General features: G+C 40.3%; 1 protein-coding gene across 5 annotated transcripts in view; it reads right to left on the bottom strand.

Annotated features, from left to right (window-relative positions):
* Positions 1–3,178: 3,178 nt before the first annotated feature.
* The window catches only part of ndrg4 (NDRG family member 4), a 60,530-nt gene continuing 48,146 nt past the window's right edge, over positions 3,179–15,562 (bottom strand). For 3 of the 5 annotated variants that reach the window (XM_073471970.1, XM_073471972.1, XM_073471973.1), the window contains 14 exons: positions 13,249–13,354; positions 10,139–10,259; positions 9,811–9,873; positions 9,137–9,197; positions 8,874–8,960; positions 8,711–8,767; positions 8,384–8,487; positions 8,236–8,292; positions 7,960–8,011; positions 6,553–6,600; positions 5,524–5,559; positions 5,334–5,385; positions 5,108–5,146; positions 3,179–3,333 (listed from right to left, as the gene is read on the bottom strand). In XM_073471970.1, coding sequence (XP_073328071.1) covers positions 3,179–3,333; positions 5,108–5,146; positions 5,334–5,385; positions 5,524–5,559; positions 6,553–6,600; positions 7,960–8,011; positions 8,236–8,292; positions 8,384–8,487; positions 8,711–8,767; positions 8,874–8,960; positions 9,137–9,197; positions 9,811–9,873; positions 10,139–10,259; positions 13,249–13,354 — 1,038 coding nt within the window. The remainder of the gene's footprint in view (positions 3,334–5,107; positions 5,147–5,333; positions 5,386–5,523; positions 5,560–6,552; positions 6,601–7,959; positions 8,012–8,235; positions 8,293–8,383; positions 8,488–8,710; positions 8,768–8,873; positions 8,961–9,136; positions 9,198–9,810; positions 9,874–10,138; positions 10,260–13,248; positions 13,355–15,562) is intronic. The other 2 variants (XM_073471971.1, XM_073471974.1) reach the window with 1 other exon arrangement.

Genomic DNA, 15,562 nt, shown 5'->3' with positions numbered 1-15,562 from the left:
TCAAAGATGTGGAGCAGGAAAGGAAGTGCAAACCATAGTGAGGGGTTCTGAGAGGCGTAGGTCGACAATACTGTACAGCACTTCAAAAAGGGACAAAATACATTCAGGAGCCCCCCAGGCAGTTTGGGTAGAAGTCGTGTAGGAGGAAACCAAAGTGAAGATGGCAGAAAATAGCTTAGTGTAGAGAAGAAACACTGAAAGATGATCGTTTACGAACTCCGCTACATGCATTCTTCAGTGTTCATGAAATTCATCCATGAGGCTCAGAGTGGAGCGACTGAGGTGTTTGATCTGAGTGTCTAATATCTCCTCATAATCTCTCATTCTCGCATGTCAGGATAGTTTTTCAATCTTTTACATTTATTGGATAGTTCAACAATAATCTCTCCAGCTTCAACAAAAAACACATTCATTTTCCTTTAACATTCATTCAGAATCTCTCTCTGTGTTTGGCAAAATCCCTTTGCATGAAAAAAGCTTATTCTCTGTCAGTCTACTGCTCTCCTGGGTCCCCTGGATCTCAGAAACACGACTAACAAGACCAACATTTTAAAAAGTGACTTCAGCTGATAGCCCTTTAGGGTGCGACTGGGTTTGCCTGTGAGAGCCGGGGCACCATGTGATTTTTTTAGGGGGAAGGGGTTATTTTTTGAGGTGGCTGGGGGTTGCCCTACATTCCGAGCTTGGCGCCCAAATGGCTCCAAAAAAGCCCCGCCCCTTACAGGCCGCCTCAGGGAAGCGCACACCTCAGCGATTGGAAGCTACGCCCCTACTGACAGGGGACCAAAGGGTTTTGTGTAAAACTAGAAACAGAAGAAGGTGAATATGTTACACGAATACTGTACATTACTAAGCTGAAAACCAGGGGACCCCATCTCTGAGCACAATGAAAAGGTGGTCCAGTATTAGAGCTGATAACAGCACACAGCTTCACTAGTCTAAAACTATATACATGTACTATATTTGTGAGATTATGGTTACACAGCACATCAAAACACACACTGACCACACAGCAATGAGTTCCTTCTTTTATGTGAATTTAGTGTATTCATGTCTTATCTTTGGCTTAGTTCCCTTACAAAGCACAGCCCACACAGCTTTCATGTGTAAAAATGTGTGTGTGCATGGGAATGTGTGTGTGGTTGTGGATACTTGTGTGTGGGCAGCTTTGGTATATCCACAGAGAGGGGCTGGGCGCTGTAAGGGAAGGCTTCTGCGACTTCTTTGGCGGTGACCCGGAAAGTTTTGTCGGGTCGGCCTGGTCCTGCCTCGGTCCCCCTGGTCTAGTTTGGTTTGGGTCAGAGTGTGATTGTCACGTTAGAGACCACAAAGAGCCGACTACGGCCAGAACCACGTCCATGCACTGGAGTTACAGACTGATGGTGGCGGTTGCATCCATGGCTCTATTTAACTAGCCACATGTAAGGTGCTAATGAAGAATGCCCTAATACTAGATACTACTCAGATACTAGAATGCCCTAAGATTACTTTCACATTCACATGCATATACATGTTGATAAATACTTATTCTAGCCTATATTAATGTAGTGGATTGTCTTAGAAATATGAGATGACACTCAAGTTAAAGCTGCACTCAGCAACGGTGCACTAATGTGGCTCCAAATGGCAGTAATAAGGGAATATTTGAACTTAATCAATAACATCAGTGTACTGCTCATGGTCACCAGTCTGACATGTCTGCGGTTTTGATTCAAATGACATGATAAACATAGTTCAAGCGATTGAATCTTCTATATGCATTCCCTTTTTTGCAATTTAAGCTCATACAGAATAACATTAATTCCTCTATTAGCTATAACTCTATTCCTCAGTGCTCACGCTACATACAAACATCACACATGAATATTAAGCTCATAATGTATTTCCATTATTTTTTTAAGCAGTTAAATACTTAGATCACTATATTTAGTTCTATTCTCACACAATTTTTTTTGCATGCTGATTAAGTGCTTCTGTGAAATTTACTGCTACATTGCCTGCATTGGATTGTAAATCTATATCTGTCATTTTATGCTCATTTGACACTAAACAATAGATTAGACAAATTACAGATTGTCATCTTGCTCAAAATCAAGATTATTTGAACACAAGCTTAGTTATATTTGGCCATATCATGTTCAGATTATTACGGTAAACGCAGTAAAGACAGACGGAAGCTGCACATTTGTGTCAGCCATGCTCCGTGGTGATGTAGTGGCTAGGTTTACAACTGGCGGCGGGGTTTAATTTCCTGTCAGGATGTAATTAGAGTTCGTTGAGTCTAGCCTCAGATTGTGTCTAAGATCTCTGACTATCTTGAACAAACACACTCGTCTGCTAATACACAGATGGATTTTTAATACTTTGCTGGAAAAGCGTGTATGATAATATTGGTCTGTCAATAAACAACAAGCCCACCTGCTCACAGCAGGCTGAATGTAGGCTGATTGGATCACTCCTACATTTTAAATCTAGTTTACAAATTTGACATAAAATCTTACTAAGTGCAGCTTTAAATCAGCGTGGGGTATTCTAGCTATGCTCTCAGACTAAAAACAGCTTACGACTCCTCTCTAAGCACTACAGGTGCACTCAGCTACAATAAGCTGTGTTCTGCTGTCTGTCAAATTCTGGACACACCCCCTCTGAAATGACCATCTTTTGCAAACGACACAGAGAGAGATACTCACATTCTGTCCATACAGGAAAAGAATAAACTGTAAAATACTGATGCATAACAATTTTTCATTATGTTACCTATGTAAAATCCTGCACCTTCACCATCTCTGACAGATGTTCACATTATCAGCAGCTCATTATCACATATTGCTGTGGGGATTTTTGACCGACAGGGTTATCTTTTTTGGGGGGGGTGGGGTGTTATAACGTTTGCAGGCAAAGAATGAGGAGACACTTAGCAAACACAAGAATGACAACTAGAGAAAGAAAACAGTTGTCTAAATCTTTAAGTGACAGGTGTGGTAGGGCGTTAGCAATACATATGGTATCTTACAGTGGAGGAGGGAAGAAGATGGCAGACAAAAGGGATCTGGAGGAGATAGATGAAGACAGAGAGAGCTGTCTCCACCTCGTTCATGAACCTTACTTCCAGTGTTGCCCCTCCCTGTCTCTCTCTTCCATCCCTCTACCCCCTCCCTCCCTCTTTCTATGGCTCAGTTTAGCAGGACACCTCCATGGTTTGGGTGACCGTGCCGACTCCCTCGGTGCTGTCGGAATGGGTGCATGCCCGAGAGCGGGACCCGTCAATGGAGCTGGCGCTGGTCAGGGAGGCCGTCCTGGAGCGAGCCAGACGGGTCATACTGGCGGAGGGCACTGGGAGGTGGGGGGGGTTGGTGGAAGACAAAGATTCAGCGTTACATTTAGTAAAAAAAACAAAACAGTGTGATAAGTTGATGTTGGGGAGATATGGGGAGTACATGCCAGAACTGAGGAATATCCCTTTTTGTAGCTGGTGAGAAAAGCTGAGTGGCTAGCACAACACCCATGAATGGTTGGGGTTGTTTATTTAAAGCTGTTAATGTGTCTACACAGAGTCACATTGTACGCACCATGCACAGGAGGAACTCTGGGCTCAGTTTGTGTTTGTGATAAAGTTTAATGTTTAATGTTTACCCAAAAATGAAAATTCAGTCATTACTCATTTCCTAGGCAATTGAAAGTCGGATGTTTCATAGTCCACAAAACTATTCTGGAGCTTCATAGAAAAATGGTGTTGCAGCATTATCCTTAACAACTGAAGTAGATGTTTAAAAAAAGAATTCAAATAAAAAAAACACTTCTTAAAAGTCCCCAGCTACTTCAGTTGTTTAGGAGGATGCTGCAACGCTGTTTTGCTGTGAAGCTCCGGAAATGTTTTGTGGACTACGAAACTTCATCTGACTTTCCATCAGCGTGTGTGAGGAGATAATGACTGAATTTTCATGTTTGGATGTTGCTTTAAGTATTAATTAATTACATAGTAAAACTTGTAACTTGTAAGCAAGTTCAAGCAAGTGTGCTGCTTTTTCAAGACCTATCAAACTCTATATAGTAATCCAGTTTCTGAATGTGTTAAGCGTGAGCAATAATGATGATGATTGACAATTAAGTGTTTCCCTTCAGTTGAGATGGGGACCCTGCCATGTAGCTTCATAGATTTTTGTGGCCACTAAGGGGCAGCACAACAATCTGTGAACACAATTACATACAGTATTATCCTATTAAGTTGTTAACGCCAAACATGGTTACAAAAAGTTGCCTATCTGCACATTATATTACATTATTATAAGTCGTCGAAATAAGGAAAATATTTACTTTTCTTGTCTGTTTTTGGCCTCCACCAACTCCTGAGAAAAATATCAAGCTGCAAAATGGTCAACTATATTCACCATCTAGTCACAAACTTTCCATGTCTGTCATTTATAGCTGGCCTGGTGTACTGTGGGATTATCAGAGCTCTTTCTGATTCTGGAAATAGAGTTAAATACAGTTTACTGGCCAGAAAATAAAAACAATAAGCTGCAAGAGGCTACAAAGCACTGAAGAGTCTGTTCGTATGATGAGGTTTTGTGTTTTCATCCTGACAGCAACAAAACTCAAGAAAATATTGAAGCCCAAAGCCCTAAAGGATGGTTTTGATTCTCAAAGGTGCGTCTTTTAGTTTTTTACATTGTATACTTTGCTAAATTTGGTTTTCTGTTGGCCATTCTCCTAAAGCCTGAACAATTACTTCTCTTACGTTGGAAGTAACACATTAATGGTCATCTGTTACACATAGTCCAAAAGGCTTTGCTCAAAGTCAGCTGAAGGCCATGCAAAGAGCCGTATTGGAGATGTAATGGCAAAGGAATGGGGGGAGGGGAAGTGAGGGCAGTATATTTTTCCGTGGAAGGAAAAATTATTTTTTGCTAAAACAAAAATGGGGTTAAATGTCCTTGGGATAAAAAAAAAACAAAAGAACACCGGAAATGACAGCAAAAGTAATTTCATAGCAGCCCAACATATTGTATTCATAACCAAAACAAATTTCAAAATAAATTTCAAAATGCCAATGTCATCGAACAGGGCAGCAATAAGAGGTCAGAGGTGAACAGGGAGGGGGAAGTACCTGGCCCTCCACTCAACCTCCGATCCTTCACATAAGCAACTGAGAGAACGGGGCAAGGAGACAGAGGGCAAGATTAACACAACTCATGTCCCTCTGCATGAAATACATCACAACACACTGACACATGACTACAACATTACAGCTCAGATAACTTTTAGAAAGAAGAAATGACTCCAAAGGCAAAGATACACACATTAAACACAGTCCTTTTTGAATGGATACTTACTGTAGCCCATCCCCTGCAGGAAATACTTGAAGGCTTCAGTCAGTTTGCCGGGCTGGAAAACAACACGTCACAGTTTTTAACTCCACTGGATTCGAACGATGTCAAATATGGATGATACATTCGTGATGTGTCTCTGTTTAGATTTAATTTGATTGTATGGCAGCCAGTTGATAATGCAAGGTTATTTTACCTGTGTGAGCTGAGGAAGTCCACCAGAGTCAGCCATCTACCATGAGAGGAGACAGCAGCAATCAACCAAACTGCTAATAGCTCACAGCTACAGGAACTAGAGCTAATGTACATCGTCTTTGCTTGCTTCTGCTCTGCAAGTAGCAATAACTGTGTAACTGCATTATATGCGGTGTACATTTCATATTTTAAAGAGGAGCCATCCTGACTGGAAACAACTGTGTAAGCTCACTGTCACATCTCCGTTACATAATCCAGTATCAAACCGTACTTTTGTTATCTGTTTTTACGTGCTTCATGTTAGTAAAATGATGACTGCTACAATATCAATATTGGGCTTATTAAATTGTGTCGTTCTGCTTTTTCTCCATTCAAATTTTGAATAATGTGTTTGGTTTGGTGCTTAATGAAAAGACGAGACATTGCAGTGTTACTTTGACTAAATGATCACGCTGTGTTGCTGCAGAAGTAAAGGTGCACCTGCTGCTTCTATCCAACCGTTAAGATACAAAAACACAAAGACCTATTTGTTTTGGTGACAGGGGAGTGAATCATTACTTTCAGAGAGCAGAAAGCTGCTGGGCATCACAGGAAGTCCCTCCAGTGCACTGCTGAGGACTAAAGTATCACACCAAAAGTCCCAGAGGATCTACCTGAGCAGTGGAATGTACATATATATATACATATATATATATATATATATATATATATATATATATATATATATATATATATATCTTATATGCATTTTTTAGTTTTTATGGTATCATTTTCACTGGGCTAGTTTCTATTTTAAAAGTAGTGTGTTTCATTCTGAGTTAGGGTTAGTTAGGTCAGTAAAGACTAATTAGCACATAATTAATTAGTATGTAGGCTGTGTTCAAAATTAAACATTCATATCTTCTGTACTTATTATGATTATTTTGCATATGTAAAAAGTGTGTCTAAACTGACGTGTTGCTTGCACATTAATCCAGACTTTTGGTGTAATGATGGAGTAGCAGTAGGCCAGATAAGGACAAAGAGTTACCTTTAGGAAGGTGGTGTTGGTCGGGTCCAGTTTGGAGTTGCATTCGACCTTGAGGACAAAAACAGCAGGTTGAACTGAATGAGCCTAAAAAGGGCTGCAGCAACAAAAACCTGCGTACTATGGGGAGCATTAAAGATCAGGTCAGGACATGTGGAGGAACTGTGGGTGTGCTGGATGTATAGTTGATGTATGGAGGCTACATTGGTCCGTGTGTATGTGAGTGACCCAGATGCTGCAGTGTGCTGCAGAGATGAGTCACTCCAGCAGAGCACAGCCGCAGTGTGCGCACACACACACACAGACGACAGATGTGAACAGATACATGACCACTCACACTTTTGGACATGCACAAACACACATAGAACAGGGTTTTTCTCTCTGCTGCGTTTAATCGTTAATCCATCCCACAGATTTCCAAATTACATATTTGACTGTCCACACACATTAAGACACAACAGTAATGCAAGTCATCTCACAAAATGCTATTTTTAAAGCTCTTGTAATGACTAGTTGTATAAATGAGCTTCATCTGCCGATACATTATCGGATGACAAGCAATTACATGCAAATTCACAACAAAATAGATGCTGCAAATATAAAGTAATGTGTCATATAGGTGGGAGTGAACACGTCAGCGGATATGAAATATTTACGTGACCTCCATCTGTCACATCCAATAAAACAACCTTTGTTTACGTCTCTCATTTCCTCACACTGCTGCCCTCTTTTCCTCTGTCACTCTCCATCTCTCCATCCCTCTCTCCATCCAAGATGTTTCATAACAACAACCACTCCGCCCTGCCTGCCTGCACCTCCGCCTCGTTCCTCCATCTGACAGTGGGGGTGATTTGATTTCAATTTGAACATGCTGCAGATTAACTGGTGCAGAAGCATAAATATCTGGGCCGCTTCAAACTAGGAAACCCGAGAGACAGAGTGAGGCCATCTGGCCCCTGGAGAGGAGAACACACACACACACACACACACACACACACACACACACACCTGTAGTATCAAAGTCATGCATTGCACACACAGACACAGATGGACAGACAGAACAGACACAGAGTCCTCGGGGTGCAGCAGGACTGTAGAGAGAGTGAACCAGGTCTGTGCTGGCTGACCTGTTTCTGTTTCACTGAATGAGGACAAACAGTCACTAACTGGATTTACATGCCAAGTACAAAACACTGAACAGGGCAAGAACACTGGGAGGAGGGGGGCGGTTGGCTGTTTAAAGCTTTAGATAGACTAATATTTCTCTGAGGCCGGACTACTTTGAAGTAGGAAGTGGAAAGGTTCAGGGAGCGAGCCAAAGAAGGAAGACAGCTGATGAGACAGAGGCATTGAATAATGAGATAAAATAAATCTTCAGAGCGGGCGGATTATAAAGGATGTTGGACTCACCACTCCCTCCTCAGCAGGAGCGTTGTCTCCCACCACCAGCATCACAGGACACCTAAAGGGACATTCAGAATATTTAGCCAAGTAGCTGGCAGGACGCAGGCATTATCCTTGTTAGCCACCTGCTTTTCTGTTTCTATTCAGCTTTGAAAACAAGTAAAACAAGTAAGTGATTATCCTAATTGGTGACCTACTAATGATGGATTTATTGTATATGATGAAATAAATGAATGTAAATCAAATGGATTCTGTATTCTTTGTAAAATGAAACTGACTCACTTCAGGGTCTTGGCGTTGATCACTGTCCCACTGCGATTCATCTCCAGGTCCCTCCGACTGAAAGAGACGAGACGTGATGCATGTTAAGATGAAGCGATTACTTGTGTGTTCATGTGTGTCTGTGAGTGGGAAACGTTTCTTTCTCCACCTGTTGTACATGTTCCAGAAAAGCTGCAGGTTGAACTGGTTGACGGTGTTGTTGATCTGTTGCCTGTAGCTCTGCACTAGCTCTGTGTTGTTCATCAGCTCCTCCTGCAGAGAACCATACAGACTGGGTCAGAACCTTTGCAAAGATGCATTCATGAATAATTTGCTTCGTGTGTACAACAATCTCAAGACAATTTCTTCAAAATATAATCTTTTGTCCAATTAAGTTACTCATTTGAGAATTAGGTTTTCCTTGCCTTTTCTTTTCCTGAAATTGAAATAGCAACTGAAAAACAATTAGCATTTTATTCCCGGATCATGAGCTTACCTGGCTGAAGAGATGTGGCAGCACAGTGTCTGGCAGAGCGCTGGTCAGACCTGACAGCTGGGAGACAGACAGGGAGATTGTTATCAAAAGAGAACAAAAAGCAGATTTAGAAAGTTTAAGTGTGCCAACCAAAAAGCACAGGTATGCAGTTATAAACTGGTACCTTAGTGGCAGCCCAGTCGATCCAGCCTTTACCATTGGGGTCGATGTTCAGCAGAACCAAACCCTCCACCACGTCAGGGAAGATCAGCTGAGAGCAGAGGACACAGAAATATATGTAAGACTCATCTTCAATTTAGAGGTAGTACACTTCGACAAAACTGTCACTCAGAACACATCAGTGCTCAATATATAATATAATATAATATAATATAATACAATATAATATAATATAATATAATATGTGAATGTTGAGATGTGACTTACAGCAAGCTTGGCCAGAATGTAAGCTCCAGCTCCGACACCGATCCCAACGATGCTCTTAAACCTAAAAAAACAATATTGGTGCATTAGAGGCCATGTGTTGAAGATTCATAATGATATACTACTTTAAATAGTTCATATGAGCGGAGGGTACATTGAAATAGTACAAACACTGTTGTGACAGTCTGCTGTGTCTGTACAAGGTTGCAGAACTGTACCGTTGGCAGCACACACTGAAATTCTGGCTTGTGCAGAACAAAGTGTTGTACGTCTCAGCCGCGGCTGGTACTGAATGTCCGAGCTAAAATTACATCTGCTGGCAAGAAAACGTCGATATATATTTTTTTTACTCTGCAATCAAGAGACACTGCTCAGGAATCAAATACTGAGGCCATGAAGCTACAACGTGTTCAAGGCTTCAGAAACAAAAAGGTGAATCTTACAAATTCAGATGAGAAATGTTGTCCTCACAATCATTTTGAATGTACTAAAAAAATGTACAGAAGAATTGGTATGAATAGGACAACTACATGAAAATTTTGGTTTATGCAGCAACAAAAAATATCTTGTCTTTGGCAACCTGCAGAGTAAAAAGAGGACACGATGTCCCTGCAGATGGCTGTCGGCTCTGTGATTAAATGTGGAATACGTGTAGTTTAAAAGCAGAGATCACCAACCCAAAGTGCTGCACCACGGTGGGCAGCATCCCGGCCAACTGGTCCATCGTCGGGTACTGGTACCTGTGAGAGAGCGGACATGACTTCTGGTCATGATTGCTTCACACGCTGTGTGTGTAATCACTGCATTTAAAAGCATCTCTTTTTTTTACACTCATGATGCATTCAAGTCATTTAGTTAATTCAGATTATCCTAAATTATTCCCTTAATCATCATCATTAACAGCCTAATCCCCACTAGATGATGAACATATATTGAACAATAAAAATGTATTGTATTAAAGTGTTTGTCTGGTCATGTGCAAAAATGTGTGTATGTGTTTTGTACCCCTGTGGCAACTGTGATGCTCCAATCTGCTGTCCCGGTGCATCGACGTGGCAAACCACGAAGTGCTTGGTGATCTCCTGCATGTCCTCATTATTGAAGAACGTGTTGAAGCACAGCTTGTCTGTAGGAGAGGAAATAAGCAGAGGTAGCGTGGTGTGAGAGGATAGAGAGATAAGGTGGAAGAAACGTGAGGGGGAGGTGGGATGAAAGCAAAGGGCAGGGTAGAGAGGAGGAGGAGAGGATGGAGGGATGGGAGCAGAGGAATGTGATCACATTAAATATGCATCAGACTCAGAGGGGAACTTGAAGGTGGCCATCTGTACAACTGATCCTGAGCCAGAAGGAGAAGGCAAAGACTCTTTCCAACAAATCTGATATGTCATACAAGCCTTATTCACCTTTCGAAACTATTAATTTATCTATAAATTACTCTATAATGTTTTTTTGTTTTGTTTTGGCAAACACAAAGAAGGACAGATTCTGTTCAGACTGTCTAAATGAGAATGCTGTGACATGTTTTATTTGTGACTATGTATTAACTACTCTAAACTACCATTTTGGCCAAGTAAAAGGCGAGGTAAAAATTTTTGGTCGAGAAATAGCTTCATGTCCTGCTTTTAGTTTCTATTTGCACAGTGTAAATTTAAAAAATCATAGAACATGCAAATAAAACCGTTTCAGAAGCTTTGGAGGGAGTATTTTTCACTTTTGATGAAACTAGGCTAGTTTTTCACCAGTTTCCAGTCATTACGTCAAAGCATTACACTGTTTGTTAAATAATTTGTTCATCAAGTAGTTGGTAGTACACCTCTACCGGATGTAGTCTTATTTACAGCAGTATACTTAAAATGAATTTTGTACATATTTTTTTTAAATCCTAAAAAATATCATGGATTTTTTTTTAGATTGACTTGCTGATGATTTTAGAGCTCTTTTACCTGAACTAGTATAGAAAAGTCAGAACATTTCATTCTGAAATAGTTCCATGTATTAAAGATGCCAGCGCTCCAGTTGCCTCCCTCTTCCCACTGGCTCTGCAGTTGGCCTAATTGGAGCACATGTGTGTCATACTCTGTGAAACCAGGCAGCAACATTGCTTCCTCCTCGGGGCTCTGGCTGAGCAACGTTAATTAAACGGACCAATTAGCATGACAACTGGGCTGGACAGGAAAAGTACGGGAGGCAGTAAAGGTGACCCACTAATCTTTGCCATGCTGGCGTCCACTTTGTTTTTATGTGGGCTAACATTAAAATACCGATGCTACGTGAGGACAGAGGTGAGATGTTTCTCCCGCTTTCTCATCGGTGCACGCTGAATCATCGGTCAGCGCTGCAGTCTGCACTCTCACTGACTCTATGACCTACTTTCTCCTTCTGCACTTTCTTCTCCTCTCTGTTTAAGCCTGTCTTCCTGTCACCCCTCTCCTCGGCTTTTCCGGCAACAATTTCTTCTCCTTGATCTCTTTTCTGCTTCTTAAATCACTCTGCCTGCCTTCCTTTCTCTCTCTCGCACTTCTGAACTCTTTCTCTTCATTACATTTTTCGCACTCCCTCCTGTTCTCTTGTTCTGTCTACTTCTGTGTTTTTTAATCAGGGACTGGTGGACCGCTGTGCCATCTGCAGATTGGGACTCATTGTAACTGGAACAATGAACTCCCTCCCAATTTTACTTTATGTCTTTATTCCAGTGTGGCTCCTTTCATCCATTACTTTCCTGCTCCATCCTGTGTGATTGTGCGCCACAGTCGAATGATTTAGTGACTGGCTATGAATACTAATAGCCTCGTGGTTCTGCTGCAGCAGGAAAACACAAGTAATATTCTGTATTGTCTATTGTAGTTTTAAGTCTATTATATTTGACATTATTTACAATATTGTCCTTCTTTTTGTTCTTTTTGCTGCATTTTTTCGTATGATTCCCCATTTCTTTAGTTTTTTGCTAAAGTGGGATGGTAATCAGCTTAAAGATTACAGCAAAACAGGAAGATAACCAATAAAGGCCAGTGGGACAGACAACAAAAGCCAGATATCTGCAGTCAGCAGAGCCGTGGATCAGCTCCGCTCCATGACACGCTATCCTCCAAAACCCCCACCGTCCTCATCCCACCTCCACCCATCAATTCTGCACCGCACCGCAGCGCTGCCGGCCCCGCCCAACCTCTCTCCGCAGGATGGGGATGTTTTTCTGACCTACATTTCATCGATGCCTCTCACACTCACCCTCTCATTTGCCTCCTCGTCTCTTCCTCTTCTCTATTTTCGTCTCCTCTCATCACACTTTAAGACAAAGCGCCTTCATTGTTTTGATTCTCTTCCCAACTCCTCTGCCTGTCCATCCTTCCTCTCCCGTACACAAGTTTACATCATTATCCCTGCCTTTATGAAATGACTGACCACTCAGCCTGTATTAAAAGCTGGCATACACGGCAGGCTGTGACTTTGTGGAATGACACGAACAGCACGATAGTCAACACTTAGCTTTTAGAGCTTGAAAGGGTATTTGTGTATCATTTGTGTTATGACGATGATCTTTACTAAATCCTGACAGAAAATCTTATGAAATTGATGTGATTTTATAACACCAAATTTAACCCTATCTAACCCTAACCCTAACCCTCAGGTACAAGAAACTGCTTAATAACTTCCCGATAAAACACACACACTGTAGGTAACGTTATAATAACCATCATTATCAAATCATATGGTTAATTTAAAGGTAATTAATGTTTAGTTAGTAGTTTTTTTCACTAGTAACACACAATGAAATACTTTCTAAACCATTTATTAAGCGACTGTAAAGATTGATAAACATCAGCTGTAATTTTATAATGACCATCCAAACAATATTAACCATTCACAGAGTATTACAGACATTAATTGCAACATTGCAATAAACAATTGCTTAATAAATGGTTGTTATAGAGTGTTTTTATAATTATTAGCATAGTCGTGATCTCATACCGCAGATAAAAAGCATCATTCCCTCCTGGAATGATGCAGCACGGAGGCCAGTTATCACCTCTGATAAGTGCAGAAACACTTCGCCGACAAGCCGGGAACATCTGTCAAGCCACGCACACGCAGTCACACATTTTTTCTTGGATACTTACGGTTCAGTCCCACATCGTGGTAGGTGAGGATGGCAGGTTTATTTCCCTTGGGTGCCCCGCGGATCACCACGTGCAGCATTCCATAAGGGGTCTCAATATCATGTTCCTGCGAAAAACACACAAACACACTGTCACTCACCTGGTGGTTCACACACTGTCATCTGTTTTTGTTGGAAACATTTACACCTGGATCCTCCCTGGGTAAACACAAACCTCAGTGGTTCATAATCTCAAGTGTTTCAAAATGCGACACATCAATATGTCTGAAACGCTGTGTGTTGCGAGAGACTCATTATTGCACCTGCTGGGAAAATCCTGCTTAACCATCAACAGCCAATCAGTGCAGCAGTGTTCCTCATTAATCACCAGCTTCGCAGCAGTATGGCAGATGTCCAGAGGCTCATTCGGATAACAAGGTCTGTAATTAGTGTGACCTATGACCACAGTGAATCCTGTCCCGGACAGTTCATTATTGGACATGGATTGACAAAATGTCAAATAAATGTACGTACAAAGTAAATGGCTCTCCGCATTTCTTTGGCAAAAGAGAAGGAAGGTTTGACTGTATGTGATCAGGTGACAATACTGAGGATTCAATCTCCTCACAGCTGAAAGAGTCACTTCCATGTATGAATCAATAATACATGAATTAAACTGAAATCCTAAAGTCAATATCCAGAGCCACAAAAATATTCAGACAACTGGAATCTGTGCTGTGTAATTTGGATTTTTAAAATGGGTGAACAAGAGTCTAACCTACATAGATCAGCTTTCTGAAATTTGTTGATTGTTATATAGTTTTCCATTTGAAATATATAATTTCCATTATAATATTATATTATATAATATATAATATTATATTATATAAAGACTAAAAGAACATGACCAACTCTGGTAACTCTTTGTAATAACCATCATTGATAAATGGTAAATATGTGATTAATTAAGCAATCAATTAGAGTTATTTCAATGTTAACAAACAAGGAAATGCTTTATAAATCATTTATTCAGCAATTGTTTATTGTAAAGTTGCAAACGATGTTAATAATTCTTTCTGAATGGTTAATTAATTCTTATTTCGATTGTCAATAGAAAGTTATAAATATTTACAATTGCTTAATAAATATTTATAAGGTTTACTTTATAAAACTGGAGTTAAATTAAATAAAATGTACCATTTATTAATGATGGTTATAAGTGTTACCCCCAAAGACCCTGACAACAATTTTGGTGTGTAAAAAAACATCTGGGAAATTGGGAATGGAATAAATGTGGGAGGAAACATTTGAAATTGGATGTACAGTAGTAAAAAGCCAAACATGGGAAAGGATTTGAATGGAAGCTCAAATTTTATATCACAATATACTAATTCATCTGACTGATACTGGAGAGCTTAACAGGGGCTTTTACCCACATACTCTGAACTGAACAGCCGAAAACGTTCATTTGACTCTAAACTCAGCACTCTTTATCTTCCATATCCTACCTGAGAACAAACCAGACATAATTTACATTGTCTATTCATTTTGCTTTTAATCACAGAAATAAGATTCACAGTGTTGTGGTTAAACTAAGGTCATTATCTATTTATATTTATAAGACTGTACTATAAAAACTACGGATTAAATGTCAGGTCACAGGAGATTTTCACATTAGTTGAACCTCCTGTTCACACTGAATTTGGCAAAAGTTCAAATACTATGCTGTATAAAAATGAATGAATGAACTATGCAGTTACATTCCCTTGTTTCATATTTGTAAATGTTTTTCCTAATTGTGGCAATGTATGTGTCTGTGAATGATCTGTGTGTCTGTACATAGGTGCCTCTTGAAAAAGAGACTAACTGTTTAAATAAAGAGACTACTGCAAGTGTTCAGATTATTTCTCTGATTTTTTTTTTTCATTTTTTCATTTTTTCATTTTTTTGGCATGAATTGAACATAAAGATCTCTAACAGCTCATATCTGTTCCAAACATTTGGCTTGTTGAGTATCCAAACTCTTGTATAATGACCCACATTTTGTCTGGTCAGAGCCAAGCAAACTCAAAATGGAGGTAGGAGATATTTGTTACCATGAGCTGCGCAACGTAGGCACACACACACACACACACACACACACACACACACACACACTGATGATGATGCTGACTCTACTGTTTATATATTTAAATTTAAACCACACAAACAGAGGTCTAACACACACTGACATCATTACTGTCCCTTTCACACCTGAAAATGATTCTGGCACACTCAGAAACAACCGTTAACCTGCCCACTGTCAATCTGCAGCATCTCTCAATAGCCATAACAAC

The sequence above is a fragment of the Pagrus major genome, chromosome 8 (genome assembly GCF_040436345.1).
Source record: "Pagrus major chromosome 8, Pma_NU_1.0".
Classification (NCBI taxonomy): domain Eukaryota; kingdom Metazoa; phylum Chordata; class Actinopteri; order Spariformes; family Sparidae; genus Pagrus; species Pagrus major.
Note: the sequence above shows the minus strand (reverse complement) of the source record. Positions and strands in the feature narration are given on the sequence as shown.